This window comes from Pinus tabuliformis, chromosome 6 (assembly GCF_031772625.1).
Source record: "Pinus tabuliformis cultivar Carrire ecotype Pingquan chromosome 6, CPIR1, whole genome shotgun sequence".
Taxonomy (NCBI): Eukaryota; Viridiplantae; Streptophyta; class Pinopsida; order Pinales; family Pinaceae; genus Pinus; species Pinus tabuliformis.
In genome coordinates this window covers 2089138935-2089156659 of record NC_142292.1, presented here as the reverse complement: position 1 = coordinate 2089156659, position 17725 = coordinate 2089138935, and the positions used below count along the sequence as shown (strand labels likewise).

The 17725-nt window shown below is 36.9% G+C and overlaps 1 protein-coding gene across 2 annotated transcripts in view; it reads left to right on the top strand.

The window, feature by feature from the left end:
• Nucleotides 1-17725, top strand: part of LOC149267593 (secretory carrier-associated membrane protein 1-like) — a 152382-nt gene that overhangs the window by 66918 nt on the left and 67739 nt on the right. For both annotated transcript variants that reach the window (XM_089433627.1, XM_089433635.1), the window contains exons 3-6: nucleotides 8254-8367; nucleotides 8468-8530; nucleotides 8856-8889; nucleotides 9009-9131. In XM_089433627.1, coding sequence (XP_089289753.1) covers nucleotides 8254-8367; nucleotides 8468-8530; nucleotides 8856-8889; nucleotides 9009-9131 — 334 coding nt within the window. The remainder of the gene's footprint in view (nucleotides 1-8253; nucleotides 8368-8467; nucleotides 8531-8855; nucleotides 8890-9008; nucleotides 9132-17725) is intronic.

Below are 17725 nucleotides of genomic sequence, written 5' to 3'. Positions count from 1 at the left end.
TCTTCATAAATGTAATTTTGGTATTTGTATCTATAAAAGAAAAGAAATATTATTTTTGTTATTTATATCAATGAGTTTCGTGCTCATTGAATAGGTCTAACACATGTTAAAGTGCTATAGGGAAGTCAAAGAGTCAAAATAAATGATGAAGACCCTTAAGGGCATGTTACACCATGTATATACTTGTATTAGTGTCAAAAGAATACCTCCAAGTAAAGTCACAAGTCTCCTCCATGCAACGACATCACCAAAGAAGCAAATCCGAAGTATGAAAGTCAAGTCGGTCTCAAGTCTTCTAGTTGGCCTCACGTCGGCCTAAAGGATGGACACACCTCTATATATAGAAGCTGCCCACTCCTCCAACAACAATCATGAAGCATCTTTGAAATTAGCGAGAAAGGAAGTCAAGAAAAGGGTGACGAAAAGCGAGGAAAGGGAGCCTCTAGTGCAGCGAAGGAGGAAACAAAATCGAGCCTTGGATGTTTGTTCTAAGGCCAAATTACAATCACACGTGCGAGAAAGTTAGGGTCTATCTGCTGTCATAACAACCCTCTTCCACAGTCACATATCTCTCCCCTCATACATGCAAAGAAATAGGGCTGCATTGATGTCACAAGAAGTTTGCAACTATACCTTAAGAAGGTGCTCGGTTGGAAAGAAAATAAGGTACTCTTCATATGTGAAGGAGCCTACTAAGAATCAAAGAAGAATATCTCTTCTGGAGCAAGTATAACCAAGACGACTACCAGCTGCCGGAAGAAGAACGAAGTGTCGAAAGGAGGATGAAGTGCCGGAAAAAGAAGGACAAAGACTTGAATTGTGCATGGAGGATATTCTTGTCAAGGGTCTAGTGTTTGGCATTGATCAATAGAAGCTTCAATAAGATAAATTTACAAAAGGGTTTTCCTCTCTAAGAGAGAGAGTTTTTGCCCTGGCAGAGAGCCATTATCTTGTGTTCTTGTTTCTTGTGTTTTGGTAGCAGTTTGATGAAGTAAACACACATACACTAATAATAAGAAGAAGATCAAGCTAACAAGAAGAATTGAAAAAAAGTGCCTCACAAATTGTTATCAAGTCTAGAAGAATCCTATTATCTGTAATTGCCCTAGATTCTTCAACATGGTTTCCAAGCTAAGGTGACACATCAAGGAAAGGGCATCTCAAGAACATCTACAAGGTTGAAGCATCAAGCCAAGAAGTCTCAAATACATCAAGGACAAGAAGGTCTATCTACCATCTACTATCCATCAAGGAAGACTACAAAGCAAGTAGAGAAGCCTTTCATATAAAGGCACCTACAAGAAGATCCAACCAAAGAAGGACCTACATCAAGTTACACCATCTTCAAAGGAAAAATCACTACAAGTCAAGTCCTTCTCTCTAAGCAAATCTCATCATCAAGCAAGTTTATTTGAAGGAAGCAATTTGAAGATCATCAAGATCCAAGAAGGCAAGCCATCTAGTCTTCAAGAAGAAAGAAAGACTTCTACATCACAAGCTCTATCAAGTATATATATGCCCCCTCCTGAACATACCTCAATATCTTTTTGTAAGGAAAGCAACAAATTGGTTGGGACCACTAACTTCCTTGCATGGAAGAAGACGACTGATTTACTTCTGAAGGAGAATGAACTTCTAAACCTCATCAAAGGGAATATCACTATACCTGCTAAGGAACAAACTCAAGCCTTAGCAAAGTACAATAAGGATGAGACAAGAACTCAAAAGATTCTAATATAATCTATCAAGGACTCTCTCATTCCCCTTGTGTCTCCAAATTTGAAACATCAAAAGAAATCTATGATAAACTAATAGAGCTATTCTCGGTAAGCACAACTGGAGAAGTGATATCTCTACGTAATGATTTGTACAAGATGAAGATATCAAAGGAAGGAATAGCTCCCTATTTCGTGAAGATCTCTTAGATGAGGGATCAACTTCAAGAACTAAGAGAAGTCATGTCTGACAAAGAAATGACAACTGTAGTACTTCGAGGATTGGGGCAACTTCACGTCAAGCATATATGCCAAGAAGGAAGCTACCCCACTAAGTGAACTTTGGTCTCTATGCAAAATTGAGTAGACTAGACTCAAAGCCAAGTGTGATGTGGGATCAAAAGAGCAAGCATTTGCTACCATGGCCAAGAGAAAGGGAAAATTTGGCAAATTTGGTCCACGAAGAACAACCAACAGAGATATGTCCAAAGTCCAATGCTTTGGCTGTCAAGAATATGGACACTACAAAAGGGACTATCCCAAGCTTAAGAAGGACACCAACAAGACAAAAAGAGAAGAAGCTCACATAACTCAAGAAGTGAAAGCAAAAGACAAGAAGTAGAAGAAGGAAGATCCTCCAGATCTCTACTATGACTAAGTCAACTTCTTTACATAAGTCTTCTTTCAATGTTTTGATTATTGTAGGATCATATAGAAATAGGATAGAATGCATGGTTTAAAGATATCCTCTAGAATATAGGAGGATGATGTAGATATAGCTCAAGATATTCATGCTTATTAAAGGACCTCATCCACGATGAAAGAAAATTGATCATGATTAAATCTTAGAAAGCCTCCATCATCAAAAAGGAAGAAGCATTTGCAGGATGAAGGTCTTCAAGACCCTCTGACAAAATATTCAAAAGAAGGTTCATAAATAAGAGCAAATGTCTCAATAGGAGTTCCATTCACGGGATTCAAAGAAAGGATGATATGCAAGCAAGAAAAGATGAAGCAAGAAAATTGAGGCAATCTCAATCAAGAAGTTCAACAAAAGAAGCTGAGATGATCAAAAGAAGAATCAAGATGAGGTATGTATGCATCAATATTTAGACATGTCATCATATGTATTATTGAATCATGGGAATAGTTCTAAACATGCTCAAGTATAAAAGGATCTCTTACACCAATGACATGCTCGAAAGCATGGATTTTAAACTAATGAAGGTCAACGTGAAGTATCCTCATAAGGAGTATGAGATGGTTGACTAAACAATCTATGAAGATGCAAATGAAGAAAGAGATTAAAGATGTAAGAACACCATGGTCACAAAGAATCATTATCTGACAAGATCCATCAAAGACATGTCCTGAAAGAAGGCATAACAACTCTGACAAAGAAAAAGATCAAAGGACCCTTGACACCCATGAAGGCCTTGGAGATATTAAGATGCAGATAATTGATTCAAGTCTACAAATATGTCATGATGGAAGGCCATCCAACGAAGCACTATTTGATGAAGTAATATCAGGATGAAGTCAAGAAGGACTACTAAATGAAAGTATTGGAAAAGACAGGCATAACTAAGCATCCATATGATACACATTTTGAAATATAGTCAAATAACAAAGGAGTAGCTAGATGACAAAATATCCTGACACATATCAAGAAGGTCACTTTCCACGAAGGAAGAAATGACATGACAAACTAGGAAGGAAAGTGATCGATGGCTGATGCCCCACAAAGAAGAAGCTCAACAAAAATTCATGACATCAAAGGAAGAAGGAGGTCTAGCAACAGAAGGACCCATGGAGAAGAAGTTGCTGATGAATGGACAAGTCCCTAGCTAAGAGGGAGTTCCAACAAGTTCCTAATTACAAAGGAGCTTGAGCAAGTTCCTTGTCAGAGGAAACTTGGGCATACCTTCCCCAATTAAGAGGAAGAGATAGACACAACATTCTTGTCTTCACTTTGGAAGAAAGAATGGAGGATTGGGTAATCATCTGGCATCCGCTGCTCTTTGAGGATGTGTAGGGCATCCAAGATTAGAGTAGGCAAGAGGACCGATATTCTTTGATGGCTAGGAACCCAAGACAAGAATAGTCCTAGAAGGTCATACTCAGTGAACACCTGGGTATGTATGTACCTTGAGAGACAATGATAAAGGTGTCTATAAATCATTGGTTTCGCCAACATTGTGCTCTTATCTTATGAGAGTTAGAGTTGTTAGTCAAGGCCTTGCTATAAAACAATGTTGGTTACAATGATGCTATAACAGATGGATTGCCAATCCGGTTTCTCTTATGTGAATACTTCAAGATTGAAAAAAAATAGCCAAACACCTTGTAATTATTTATGAATACCTCCCTAGTTAAGAGGGACTATTGAAGAATGTGTAACTAGGTTTGGTCTTCATAAATGTAATTTTGATATTTGTATTTATAAAAGAAAAGAAATATTATTTTTGTTATTTATATCCAGTGTTGAAAATATCGGTATCGGCAAAATATCGGCGAGGGTCCAGAAAATATCTTATCGGCAATATCGACGAAAATATCGGCAAATATCGGCAAGCATAAAAAATAATTTTTTCAAATTTTTAAATATAGCCGATATTTTCAAAATATCGCGATATTTTGCCGATATTTTCCGATATTTGCCGATATTTTGAAAATATCGCGATATTTTCAAAACAGAAAATATCGCGATATTTTCTCGGCGATATATCGTTTTGCCGAAAATATCGCGATATTTTCGAATATCGCCGATATTATCAACAGTGTTTATATCAATGAGTTTCTTGCTCATTGAATAGGTCTAACACATGTTAAAGTGCTATAGGGAAGTCCAAGAGTCAAAAGAAATGATGAAGACCCTTAAGGGCATGTTACACCATGTATATACTTGTATTAGAGTCAAAAGAATACCTCCAAGCAAAGTCACAAGTCTCCTCCATGCAATGATATCACCAAAGAAGCAAATCTGAAGTATAAAAGTCAAGTTGGCCTAGAGTCTTCTAGTCGACTTCAAGTTGGCCTAAAGGAGGGACAAAACCTCTATATATAGAGGCTGCCCACTCCTCCAACGACAAGCATCAAGCATCTCTGAAATCAACGAGAAAGGAAGTCAAGAAAAGGGTGAAGAAAGATGAGGAAAGGGAGCCTCTAGTGCAGCGAAGAAGGAGGAAACAAAACCGAGCCTTGGAAGTCTGTTCTAAGGTCAAATTACAGTCACACGTGCGAGAAAGAGAGGGTCTATCTGCTGTCATAATAGCCCTCTACCACAGTCACATATCTCTCATTGTTTGGGCTAGAAACATAGGCCTATAAGGCCTCCTACTCAAGTGAAGAAGAAGCTCACTCAAGCGAAGAAGGAAGAGGTCACTTTCATAAGGTATCCCCTCACACGTGTGAAGAAATAGGGCTGCACTGCTGTCACAACAAGTCTGCAACTATACCTTAAGAAGGTGCTCGGTTGGAAAGAAAATAAGGTACCCTTCATATGTGAAGGAGCCTACTAAGAATCAAAGAAGAATATCTCTTCTGGAGCAAGTATAACCAAGACTACTATCAGCTGCCGGAAGAAGAACGAAGTGCCGAAGGAGGACGAAGTGCCGGAAAAAGAAGGACAAAGACTTGACTTGTGCTTGGAGGATATTCTTGTCAAGGGTCTAGGGTTTGGCATTGATCAATAGAAGCTTCAATAAGAGAAATTTACGAAAGGGTTTTCCTCTCTAAGAGAGAGAGGTTTTGCCTTGGAAAAGAGCCAATATCTTGTGTTCTTGTTTCTTGTGTTTTGGTAGCAGTTTGATGAAGTAAACACACATACACTAATAATAAGAAGAAGATCAAGCTAACAAGAAGAATTGAAAAAAAAGTGCTTCACAAATTGTTATCAAGTCTAGAAGAATCCTATTATCACTGATTGCCCTAGATTCTTCAACAATTACAAGTATATCAAGTTAAGTAAAAGAACATCACAAGCAATTATCAAAATAAGAAAAATCACCCTAATCTAGCTGCCTTAGATATCTCAACACTTTTGTGGTCATTTGTTGGAGATTAATATGATTTTCTTATCTTATCTAGGTTTCCAATGTACCAAAAATCATGGGTTCCAAGCATCATCTAGATCTTAGCACAACAAAAGGGAGGTCTTAACGACCCTACAAATAGATTGGGCTCTTATCTATATTATATACAAGCCCATGAGATACAACCAACCAACCCAAGGGTGTTTGAGTTAGCTTGTTGCTAGAGCTGACCTGTAAGCATTTGTTGAAGTCAACTTGCAGAAGAGTCAATATCACCTACAGATCCTAGGTATAGAGCCAACTATGCCACTTGTAGGATACTGGGGCAAAGTAGGTCATTTTTAGTTGTCCTGTCTACTATGAGGTCAAAGGGGAGTTTTTATTGCATACATTGAGACTTAGGATGCTCCCTCTGCACTTTATTTTGTTATCCAAAATAGAGATGCCTAACACTTTTCATGAAGGATATATTTGGACATAGGTCACTATCCTTGCATGGATCTGCCTAGCTAGAGCTCATCAGGGGGATTGCCTCATTTATTCATGGTGTTCTATTTGCTTAGGGCAACAAATGAGAGGCTAGGGGTCCACATCATTTTATATACCAGATTTATGAGACCTTAGGTTTCCTCTTAATGCTCCCCAATTAAGTTTCCAATACTAGTCCAACTTTATTTATCCCTCAACAATTTTTATTCCTAGAAAGTTATTAAATACAATTTTGAATTGTTGTGAAAATAAAATCCTTTGTATTTAACTTATGAAATACAATAGTTGCAATGGAAAAATAAAATAAGAGAGATCAATCACATCACAACAGTAAGTATACACCGATAACAATTTTCCTTCATTAAAATCCTTTGGAAAATTTGGACCCATTGCGGGAACTTGTAACTTGGCCTTCATTGCAAAAACTGAGCGCAAGGAATTCAGCCACCAAAAGATTGACCTTTTGAAGAATTCAACCTTGTACATTCTTGCACCAGCAAATCGGTCCTCGAATGATCCCTGTGCACTCAAGGAAATCACCCCACTAGATAAATCGACCTTTCCACAACTCGGCCTCCTTTGCGCTTCAGTTAGTCGGCCTGTTGATTTCTTGAACTCGGCCTCCTGGAAATACTCTTGAAATTTCCTTGCACTCTTCCTCCCTTCTCTTCAGTTTCGCTGAGGCTCTCGCTCTAGAAGAAAATCACTTCCTCCACTTATGTAACTTCACGTCTCCCTTAAGCTTATTTTATAACTTCATTAAGCCAAATATCTAACCGTAATCTCCTAAGTGATTGACGATTGAGATGAGAACTCACCTCGCTTGAGTTCAGTTGTTGAGATCATATCTAAGTCACTTAAATAATTTGATTATTTATTATTTGTCCTTACAATGTTGCAAACATCAGCATCGGGATAAAATTGACAAGGGCTGGAGAACCAAAAATCATAAAAATCAAGAAAATATTGGTAAAAATTGGCAAACATCAGCTAGACTAAAAAGTCGTGATATTGGAATGTTTGCAAGCCTGGTCCACAATAATTAATTGAGTTTAATTATTGTACTTTTGCTAAGTTAGACTTAGGAAAGAATTCATAAATCACTTATTCCACCAAGCAAGCACCTAAAGAGGCAATCAACCATCTCTTACATGCTAAGACACCAAATTCATGTAGTAGACCTTCCAAAGCTACCAAGAACTTCAACGTACCCCTCATGGGTCAAATGAACTCAATGAGACTTTTATGGAGCATATGTTCTAGATCTCAATAAAAATACCACCTGAGTGAGAGATGTACCAGCGCTTGGAGGTCCTAGAGCCAGATTCCTTTTGTATAATGTACTACACTATACATATGTTCAGGCTTTGAGTCTTCCATTCAAAGATACTTTTTGTTGAACTTGAGTGGTAGAAGTTACGGACCTTGTTGATATAGGGTTCATTCTAGGATTGCACAACCATGGCCTTGGTCCAAGTATTCTTGACATTATAATGCAGGGTATTGGCCCCTTTGTGGTTATTGATGATTCAATTGAGAATCCATCTTCTCTGTCCCTCCATTTGGCTTCTGCCTGTAGTTCTAACTTCCGGCACACCTTGACATCTGTGCTTTATACTGGTCATGGTATTATTTCTGCACTTAGTTTGTACTTAGTACTTAGTACTTTTTTTTTTACCTTTCTGCTTGTGATAAAGTTGTCATAGTTGCATTTTTGCTCCTTGCACTTATGATGTTCTGTTGAGTCCCATTGACTACTATCGTGTGGTTGTTCTTTGGAAATTCCTAAAATTATCTAATCTGTACTAATTTATTGCTAGAAGCTTTAAAATTGACTGTTTCTTCACTGTCATATGTCATTCTTTTTGAGCTCTGGGCAAATACATGGTTTATTGATGTTTCTGAAGAATGAAGTTTTGTTTCGTTTATTGTTTGATATGCATTTGGAACCAAGGTTATCATTGATTAATAAGTTCAATGCAGGACTAGATTAATAAGAATGTTGATGTTTGCAGTCTACAGGTGTTGCATCAGCAACAAATTCAAAGTTGTCACCTCTTGCACCTGAACCATCAGATTTCACTTATGATCGAGATGTGACTGTAGACATTCCACTTGGGACAACAAAAGTATGCCGGATTATGCAATTCATGATTATGAGAGTTATAAATAATATATTGATTGATTGCTTTTCTTGTGTTTTTAACATTTAGCAAATGGCATATCCAGGACACAAAGAAAAGGGAAAAGGAGTTGGAATCATGGGACGCAGAACTCAAAAGAAAAGAGCAGGTATATGTGGTGTCTGGAAAATAAAAATAGATTCCTTGTTTGGTTTAAATCGATACAGTGTGTCCATGATATTTGTCATCTGAAAGATCTTCTTATGCTTTATTTGTTGTTGTGTAGTTTGATTTCAATTTTGTAATGTTCATATATGGACTTTCAGATCAAAAACTTTTCATGTGTCAATACTATACAGTTGTCATTTTGGGTGTGATATCTATGCATTGGTTTTTGATATCAGTTGAAGTTAGTAACATTAAAAACCCAATTATTAAAATCAATACTCATATGCAGTTTAAGGTACAATCTAACACTCGTTGAATTGGTGTAGGAACTCAGGAGAAGGGAAGAAGCTATTTCACGCAGTAAGTAGACTTCTAATGCTTTAAAATTGAAGTGAACATGTGTTTTGCATTTTTTGTGCTATTTCTTGAAAGTTGTTTACATTCCTTGTTACAATACTAATGGCTTCTTTTGCTTGTAGCTGGCTTTGTGATCAAGGAGAAAAACTGGCCTCCCTTTTTCCCAATTATTCATAATGACATTGCAAGAGAAATACCTTCTGGTGCGCAGCGATTGATGTATGTTGCCTTTGCAAGCTGGTTGGGTATATATTCTTCTCCCATACTATACTTTACTTGGGTACATAAAATTTATAGTTGCTCATTTTAGAGTACATGCTGTGTATAATATGTGCTACATGCTTTATGTAGTATGTGCTGGGAAACATATTGAGTAGGGTGTAAAACAATTAATGTATAAAACATTTTATAAGGTTTACATTGAAAATTTATTAATAAGTAAACTGAATAATAATGATAACAATAATATCAGTTATTAATGGGTATGATGACAGTATACTGATATAAAATTTTATACCAATAACTTCTTATCACGCTGAAGGCATTTTTCAAAGGTGCTGCACCTCTTAAAAACTTTTCTCCATAGCAGTCAATATTTTTCAATATTTTCCACGGGCTTTGCTCAAGACAGCCCTCACGACCTCAATGTGTTACCCTTGTTTGATCTGATTATGTTTGACAGATCAAACAATCTGCATATCCAGCACCATCTTCTTAGAGAATAATAAAATATGTAAGGTACTCACACGTTCCTTATGAAGCATGTTGTACTAAGATGTTCCTTATGAAGCATCTCTTCAACATAAGGAAGGATAGTATTTTGTTTTTGCAGATTACTTGATTCTAAAGTTTATAGTTTGAACAAACATATGTTAATGTAGGTTACTCCATTGTAACATTTAAACAGCCATATGAGTACACATGCATATGGTTTTCCAGGTAAGGACCAATAAACAAGGCTAACACTGAAAATCAGATATAATGAATTGGCATAATTCCCATATGCCAAAAGAGCCAAGGAGTTTGTCTCCATATTGAAATTGTTATTGGGAACTGAAGTGGAAAGACTTCTATTAAAAATAAAGTTGGTGCCTTTTGATGATGAGTGACTGAATAAACAGGCAGTTTCGTAGCCAGGAGGAGGTTTTTGTTTGAGGTAATTACGTGTATCAGTGAATTTCAAACCATCTACATAAAGTTTGACAATGATTATGAAAGGCAAAGTTCCGTTCAATCAACTTCAAATTTTAATTACCCAAAAGAGGATTTTTTTCAGATGTAATTACTTGTTAGTGCCAGAGATTCTTAAAACCACTTAGATAAGTTTGGCATCTAGGATACGAAAGTGGCACAGGAAAATACAAGCATATGTCTCTGTGCACAGTCAACCTGCAGTTTCATGGTTCTATCATTGAAGGAAATGAACCAACCACACAGGCTGTGGGTTGGTGTTTAGCCAGGGTGGACTTGTTTACTAGCACAGAATAAAAAGACTAGTATGTGGCAATATCCTTTGTAAGATTCCATTTAGAGTAAGAAATGGCAAAACAGGTGTCGCATTTTGGAGACAGGATTACCACAATGTTTCCATTAGTATCTTCTTAGAGACATAATAGATAATGAAAGTTACTTTGAGTTTCCCTATAAATCTGTATTTAACATAAGGACTAAAAAAGGTAATTGACAGCACAGATTCAGACAGGGAAGAAAAGAATATGATGAAATAGAAAAGGAAAAATTGGGAGAATTGCTAGGGCTTTGGAAATCATGTATCTGCAACTATGCAAAGTTTGCTGCAGGGAACTTGGCAGTGAGATTTGCAGGTAAAAGCTGCTGGTGCTCTTGCTTGAAGCAGGGCTTCTTAGAGGATTACTTCCTCTGGAGGGGATATAGAAGTATGGGCATGTGAAGGAGAGGGAGATCCTGGAGATGTGCATATGGTTAATGCTGAGTGTAATGAGAATTGATGATCCTGAGGGTGGGATGATTTACCTCAAGACGTCTATAGAGGCATGGGTGTATATCCTACAATCAAGATTACTGAGGCATGGGATTACAATTTTTTTCCAAGGAAAGGAAAATGTAAGGTAAGATTGATTCCATAGCTTAAAAATTATATTCTGAAGTGATTAAATCTAGTATATCAGAGCAGTGTAATCATTAAATATCAGATCAAGTGCAGACTGGAAGAAAGTTATTTGCCAGCATCACTGTACTCTCAGTTGGTTGGACCATTAAATATTCAGTTAATATATTGATGCTAACCCATATGCAGTCATTCGTATGTAATCTGATATGTTTAAGGTAAGATTATAAGAGAAGCAGCAAAATCTAAAATTTTAACAGGCTGGTCAGCCGAAAAAGTCTTATCTGCAGCAGAAATAGTATTTTAAAACAGAATCAGGTATCTGAGTTGAAGGACAACCTGGAAATTGTTTTAGAACAGTGCCTCTGATAGAATCCCTCTTCTCCAAATTATATTTATCTGTAAAGCTTGCTTGAGTCCTGGACCTGCACTTCCAACTTGTATGGAACCATATTTGAGCAGGTCTAAGTAATCTGCTAAACGTACCTTCTAGGCAAGAGCAGTGTTGCAGGAATTGTCACCCCCCCCTCTTTCGGCCTCGGAACCATGCCTTGAGCAAGAGTGCCCTTGGGTGAGTGCTTCATACCTTTTGGGCATGCTCCCTGCCAATTTGGGAGCGTGGCACTGCCAAGGACACTCCCAGAGCTAGGGAGCATGCTCCCAAGGCGCTCCCTTATGATAATGTTAAATTATTTAAAATTAAAGTTTACATTTCTTTTATCTTTTCCTTTCATCCTCTTAAAGTTTCCATTTCCTTTGTCTTTCCTTTCTATCCTTTTACTTAAATGTTTAACATTACCATTAATTGTTTTAGGATGCTGAGAGTGGTTCCAACCTCAATGGACTTCATATGGAGAAAATAGAATTTCTTATACCATTCAAAATTCGGCAGACTTAACAGTTGTATTTCATGATTGTGGCATTTCATTGGATTCTATCACATATGAGGGCATGCGATTGGCATTTAATCAAGAGTATCAAGCGTTATATGTACTCCTGTGTTGGTGGTGTTGATTGTTGAACTTCTTTGTCACGACCTAGGAAAAATATACCATTCACTCAAATTAGTATCATTGATCAGGCATGTTAAGCTTTTTCTACCATATTTTAAATGTTGGATTAGGTAGCTTCATCAAAATTGGGTGGTGTCGACTGCTGTCCCTAGACTCTAGAGGATCAAGGTAGAGGCAAAGGCTAGACAAGAGGAAAGAATGAAGGATAATACCAATGATGAGGATCCCAATATAACTGATGGTGGAACATAGCTTGTGAATGAGTGGAGGAACATGCATAGCAGGTTTACCACATAGCTATGACTTGTGAAGGAGTGGAGGAACATGCATAGCAGGTTTACCACATAGCTACTACATTGGCAACATGAGTGCTTTCAAACTGGTGACCACTTCTGTAGGGAGCAGGTTTACCCCATAGCTACAATGTTGGCAACCTGAGTGCTTTCACAACTGGTGACCACTTCTTCTGTAGAGAGCTGTTTAGCAATTAGATCAGTTTATATTTTTGGATTTTTTTGGTCTTCATATTTCGGTGTATAGATGGCCTATTGTTAAAACATAACTATTTGGTCTTGTTGTTGAAAATTTCTAGATAACCTATTTCATTCAATAAGTTAATGATTTAATTTTTATTATATGGCTTAAAAATTTGTATGGTTTGTTCATAATTTGATATAATCTAGATTCTAGAGGGTCGATGTTTGAATGATTAATTATTAATGTACTATGAATGCCATTTCTATCTTTATTGATGTACAAATATGCATGTTTTCATATATTCTGCAACTAATTTGGCATTCTAGATGTTTTTTTTGAATATATATATATATATATATATACACACACAAAAAAAAACATCGTCAAAATTTGGGAAACTATTTGGTAAAAAATCGACCAAAAAAACCACAAAAAATCACGTAAAAAAAGTTACTTAAGGTGATTTGTTTAATTTTTTTTGTGATTTTTACATATATATATATATATATATATATATAGATTTTTATTTATTGTAAAAAACAAAAAAAGAGGGCCTTTTGCGAATAAAATTGCAATTTGGTGATGTTACTGAGATTTTCTTGCAATGTTTTTTAACACTTATGAACAAAGTTCAAAAACACAACAAAATACTCAGAAGATCTGAAATGTATAAATATCCATGATAGGACAATAATATATTATATAAGAGAGTACAAAAGATATGAGATGATGATACAAATGAGGTCCCGCTTATATACCTAGGTGGGTTGAGGTGCCCCTTCATGAATGGTCATGTCTTTAGAGATATGCCTCTTCATTAGCTAATTATTATTTAACTAACTATTACTATTATGATTGTTATTTATTTATTTATATTTATATTATTTTTATGTAAATTATATTCATAGCATTGCCTTCCTTTTCAAAAAGCTTTGTCCTCAAAGCTTATTGTTGACAAAGCGTGTCATCCATTTCTTTGTTTTGTAATCTATTTGCACCTTTTTGAATTTTTCGAGTTGTCATCTTCGATGATACAAGATTATAGGATCTTATGAGTGATAAACAAAATTGTCGAACTGAGAAGAGATCTAATCATATTAAAGTAATCTATTGTGGAATCTTGCGGTTAGTGGATACTTCGTGTGAATTTTCAACAAAAGACTGAATTGCACTGACATTATTAGTCTTTGTAACATAAGTTCGTTGTTTTTGTTCTGAGTGGTATAGATATGTAGACTTATTGAGTTGTTTGCTCTTGTGATTCAAGTGTTGATAAGGAGTTCTTGTGGTTTGATTTTCCTTTCTCATATATGTGACAACTTCCTGGTTTACTTTAGGTACTGATGTTGTTGAGTTGGTTACAACATCATCATTTGGATTTTTCATCATCTAAACTGCAACATCGAAATATGTTTTTACTTAAATTGGCTTGTCATTTTCTGAGTTGTGATATTCAGTTGATCAGTCTTATTTCCTTTTCTAACTTGAATTTCTAAATTCGAAGATTTTGATGCTTCCTTGTCGATAAGTTGTTGTACCTTTTTTTCCAATGACTTCTTGTCCTTCTTAATTTGCATCAATAATTTTTCACTATGGTCCTTAAGTTGAGAACTTTTTTCGTTTTTGTCAGCTGTGATTTTGACAACTTCCCTTTGCATACTTTGTATCACTTTTTTACTCTCTTGAAAAATTACTTTTAAGATATCTTGTATGTCTTTTGGTGTTACTGAATTAGATTTCAATGTAATGTCCTGTAGTGTTATTTTTTTCTTCTTGTAGGGAAATGTTAAAAACTTCATTGTATTTAGGATGAAGGATCCTACTGAGAGGATGCGTAAGCATGACTTGACTAATGGAAGAGGAATTTATTTCTTTACCCTCTAGGGGAAAGGTAATGCATGGTCTTGTTTCTTGGTTGCCCTGCTACTTGTCTCATGCTTCCCTAAACCAATGACAGGGGCTGGTTTCATAATTAGTAGGACTTCCACCACTTGAAGTAGATAGAAAGGGACCATCATGTCTTGCGTAGTAGGCACTAAATGAAGTGGCTACCCCATCCAATATTTCTGTGTGTGTGTGTGTGTGTGTATATATATATATATATTTTATATATAAAAAAATCAACCTTTTTGGATTTACGCCAACCTTTTTATTTTTGTGTTTTTCATTCGGTCACTTTTATTTTATAATGAAGGGAATTTAATACTACTTTTACAAATTTTCACAAATACATTTTACTAAATCTTTCTCCTTCAAATTATCTTTTTATAATGCTTCATCTTAAACCGCTTTTATAATAACTTTGATTTTATAACTTTAAACCAAAGCATCTAAATTAGTATCTTTATTGCTGTGCCCTTTTCTCCCTCAGCGGTAGTGGTTTTGCTGTGTACGATCGATTGATGGGTTGTACAGATATGCAAACACAACGGGTTGAATTAAAATGTATGTTGGTTGAGTGGAATTATCTGCTGTAATTTATACAACAACAAATGGGTCTATGTAATGGTGGTGGTATATATCTGACCCTAAAACCCACAACTAATACAAAACAAGATACACGCTGTTGCGGTCTTCAGCAACAATATCCCACACTTTACAAGAATAAAATTCGTAGAGACTTAAGAGCTCACAAGCGCCTTGGATATGTGATGTGAGGTGTGTGTTGTTGATGCCTTGCAGGGGCTGCAAATGGGGCGATGGCGGCTAATGAAGAATGCGATTGGGGGTGGGAAATTGACCTGACAATGATTGTATACGACGACTGTTGAGGGGCCTTAGCAAGATGATGACTACCTTTTTCTAAACTTTATATCTAGGTTGCACGAAACGGGGAAACAAGTATGAGTTTCCGAAACAAGAAGCGATACGAAACGCGACCTCCCCAAATTTTGGAAACAGGGAAACGCGTATCATATATATATATATATATATATATATATATATATATGCAATCATAAAGCATTAATGATACATTATAATTTATTACATTTAAACATTAAGATTAAATTTACATCACATTTACTCATGAATGATCACATAATGAAAATAAAAATATAGGAAAATCCAAAAGCAACCTTTATTATATATCCAAGGACAAAATCTCAAAATCAGCCTTTATTTATATTAATATATGAGGCTGCAAGTACAATAAAGACTATAAGGCTGCAAGAACTATAGAGACAAAAGACTAATCCTCATCATAACAATCCTCATCAAAAATAGAAGCAGCACAATGCTCAACAGTGGATGGTGGTGCTGAAGAAGATGATGCACCAATTCCACTTCCAGACTCGGCCTCAATATTCAGGGCAGCAAGAGAGAGCTCCAAATCAGGGTTTTCTGTATCCACATCCCATTCTTTAGAAGGACCACTGTTGTATTCTGGACCCCTACGAGATGCAAGGCAAAGGTTGGAGTGCACATAAACAAGATCCTTTGCCTTCTGTGAGCCCAACCTATTGCGCTTCACAGAATGAATAAAACCATAAGTGCTCTAATTCCTTTCTGCTGATGAAGAGCTTGCCACTTGTGAAAGAATACGAATGGCAAGGTTTTTCAAATGTACACCATTTTCTCCATGACAAATCCACCACCTAACTGGATTCATGGTGCTTCTTTCCTCCAAAGATGATATATTTGCATAATCATCTATTCCTGCAGCAAAACTGGCAAATTCCTCCTTTACCTCACTGTGTAGATGAGAAGGAAACATTCTCATAAGGGCTTTTTTCACCCCCTTAGCCACGTCTCTATCCTTATGGGGTGCCTTCCTCTTTCCATTGCTTTGAGCAATAGGCTCCTCATCATAAAATTTGGGGTTCAAAGCATGTGCTAAAGTGTGCAATGGAGTGTTGAAATTGTTCCACCTATCAACAATGATTTTCTTGATCAAACCAGCAAAATGATCATCAACAAACAAAAGTTGTGGAGACTCTTGCGAAATGATTTCCATAGTTTTCTCAATCGTGGAATCCATGCCATCATATACCTCTCCTAAGAAAGGTTGGTCAGTGTCAGCTCTTCGGAGAAGCTCAAATGTAGGGGTTGTGAACTTTAGTAAGAAATCTACCTTGATCCACCAATCCTCATCAAGGCACAATCTACGCACCATAGATCCCCGCTCTGAATCTTCTTGTCTCCACTCAATCCAAAGTTGACTCACCACCATAGAAACTAATGCATGCTTAACCTCAACAAGGTGGCGCAACATCAGGAAGTTTGAGGCATATCTTGTCTCAGCAACTTTCAACAACTCCAATTTGGAGTACTCTCGAAATATGGCCTGAGATTGGTGGTGGTTGGTGATGAATTTGACAATCTCCCTTGCTTCCCCTGTGAGTTCCTTTATCCAGGAAGCTTTGTTGTCGATCTCCTCTAAAGATCAGATTTAGATTATGGACAATGCATGGTGTCCAAAAGATGTGGTCATACCTCCCCTCAATAATTAAACCTGCAGCTTTGCAAACTGGTGCATTATCCGTGATAACTTGCACCACCATGTTAGGCCCTATTTGTTCAATAGCTTTTATAATAACATCAGCAATGAATTGTGCATCTTTCACCTCTCCTGAGCAGTCTTCTGCCTTGATAAACATTGCTCCTTTGGGGGAAGTGGCAATGATATTTATCAATGGTTGCGCCTTATATCTGTCCAACCATCTGAGACTATGGTAACCCTAGAGCTACTCCAGGAAGAACGAATTGGAGCTAAAATTTCCTCCACAAGGTCCTTCTCATTTTTGAGAAGCTGGATTCTGACTTTCTCATAGTTGGGCCCCTTGTACCCTTGAGGAGCTTTGTTAACTGCCCTTATCATATCTTGCCAGTAAGGAGAGCGAACAACATTGAATGGGATACCACATGCATAAATGCACCTAGCCACTCTGGAATCAGTTTCTTCTCTTGCTTGCACATTCACCAATTTAGCAATTCTGCTATCCTGAACTGAAGGGGATGCCCTTGGGCCTCTGGTATATTTGGGTGCTGGTTGTTCATGTTGTTGAATTGGACAGACTCCCCTCTTTCTTGCTTCAGCTACAATCCTTGGCTCAATGTTAGATGGAGCTTGAGTAAGGTCATCATGCCTTCTCTTAGTACCATTCGCCTCATCTTGCTCTCTTTGATATGCTCTCCTTGCCAATGGATCTGCCGTTTTTGTGCAACCTGAAATCTCCTGTCCTCCTCCGTGTAATAGATGTGCCTTCACTCTTGGGTAGGAGCCCTTGTACGAATTATTGCAAAGATTGCATCATCATTCCCA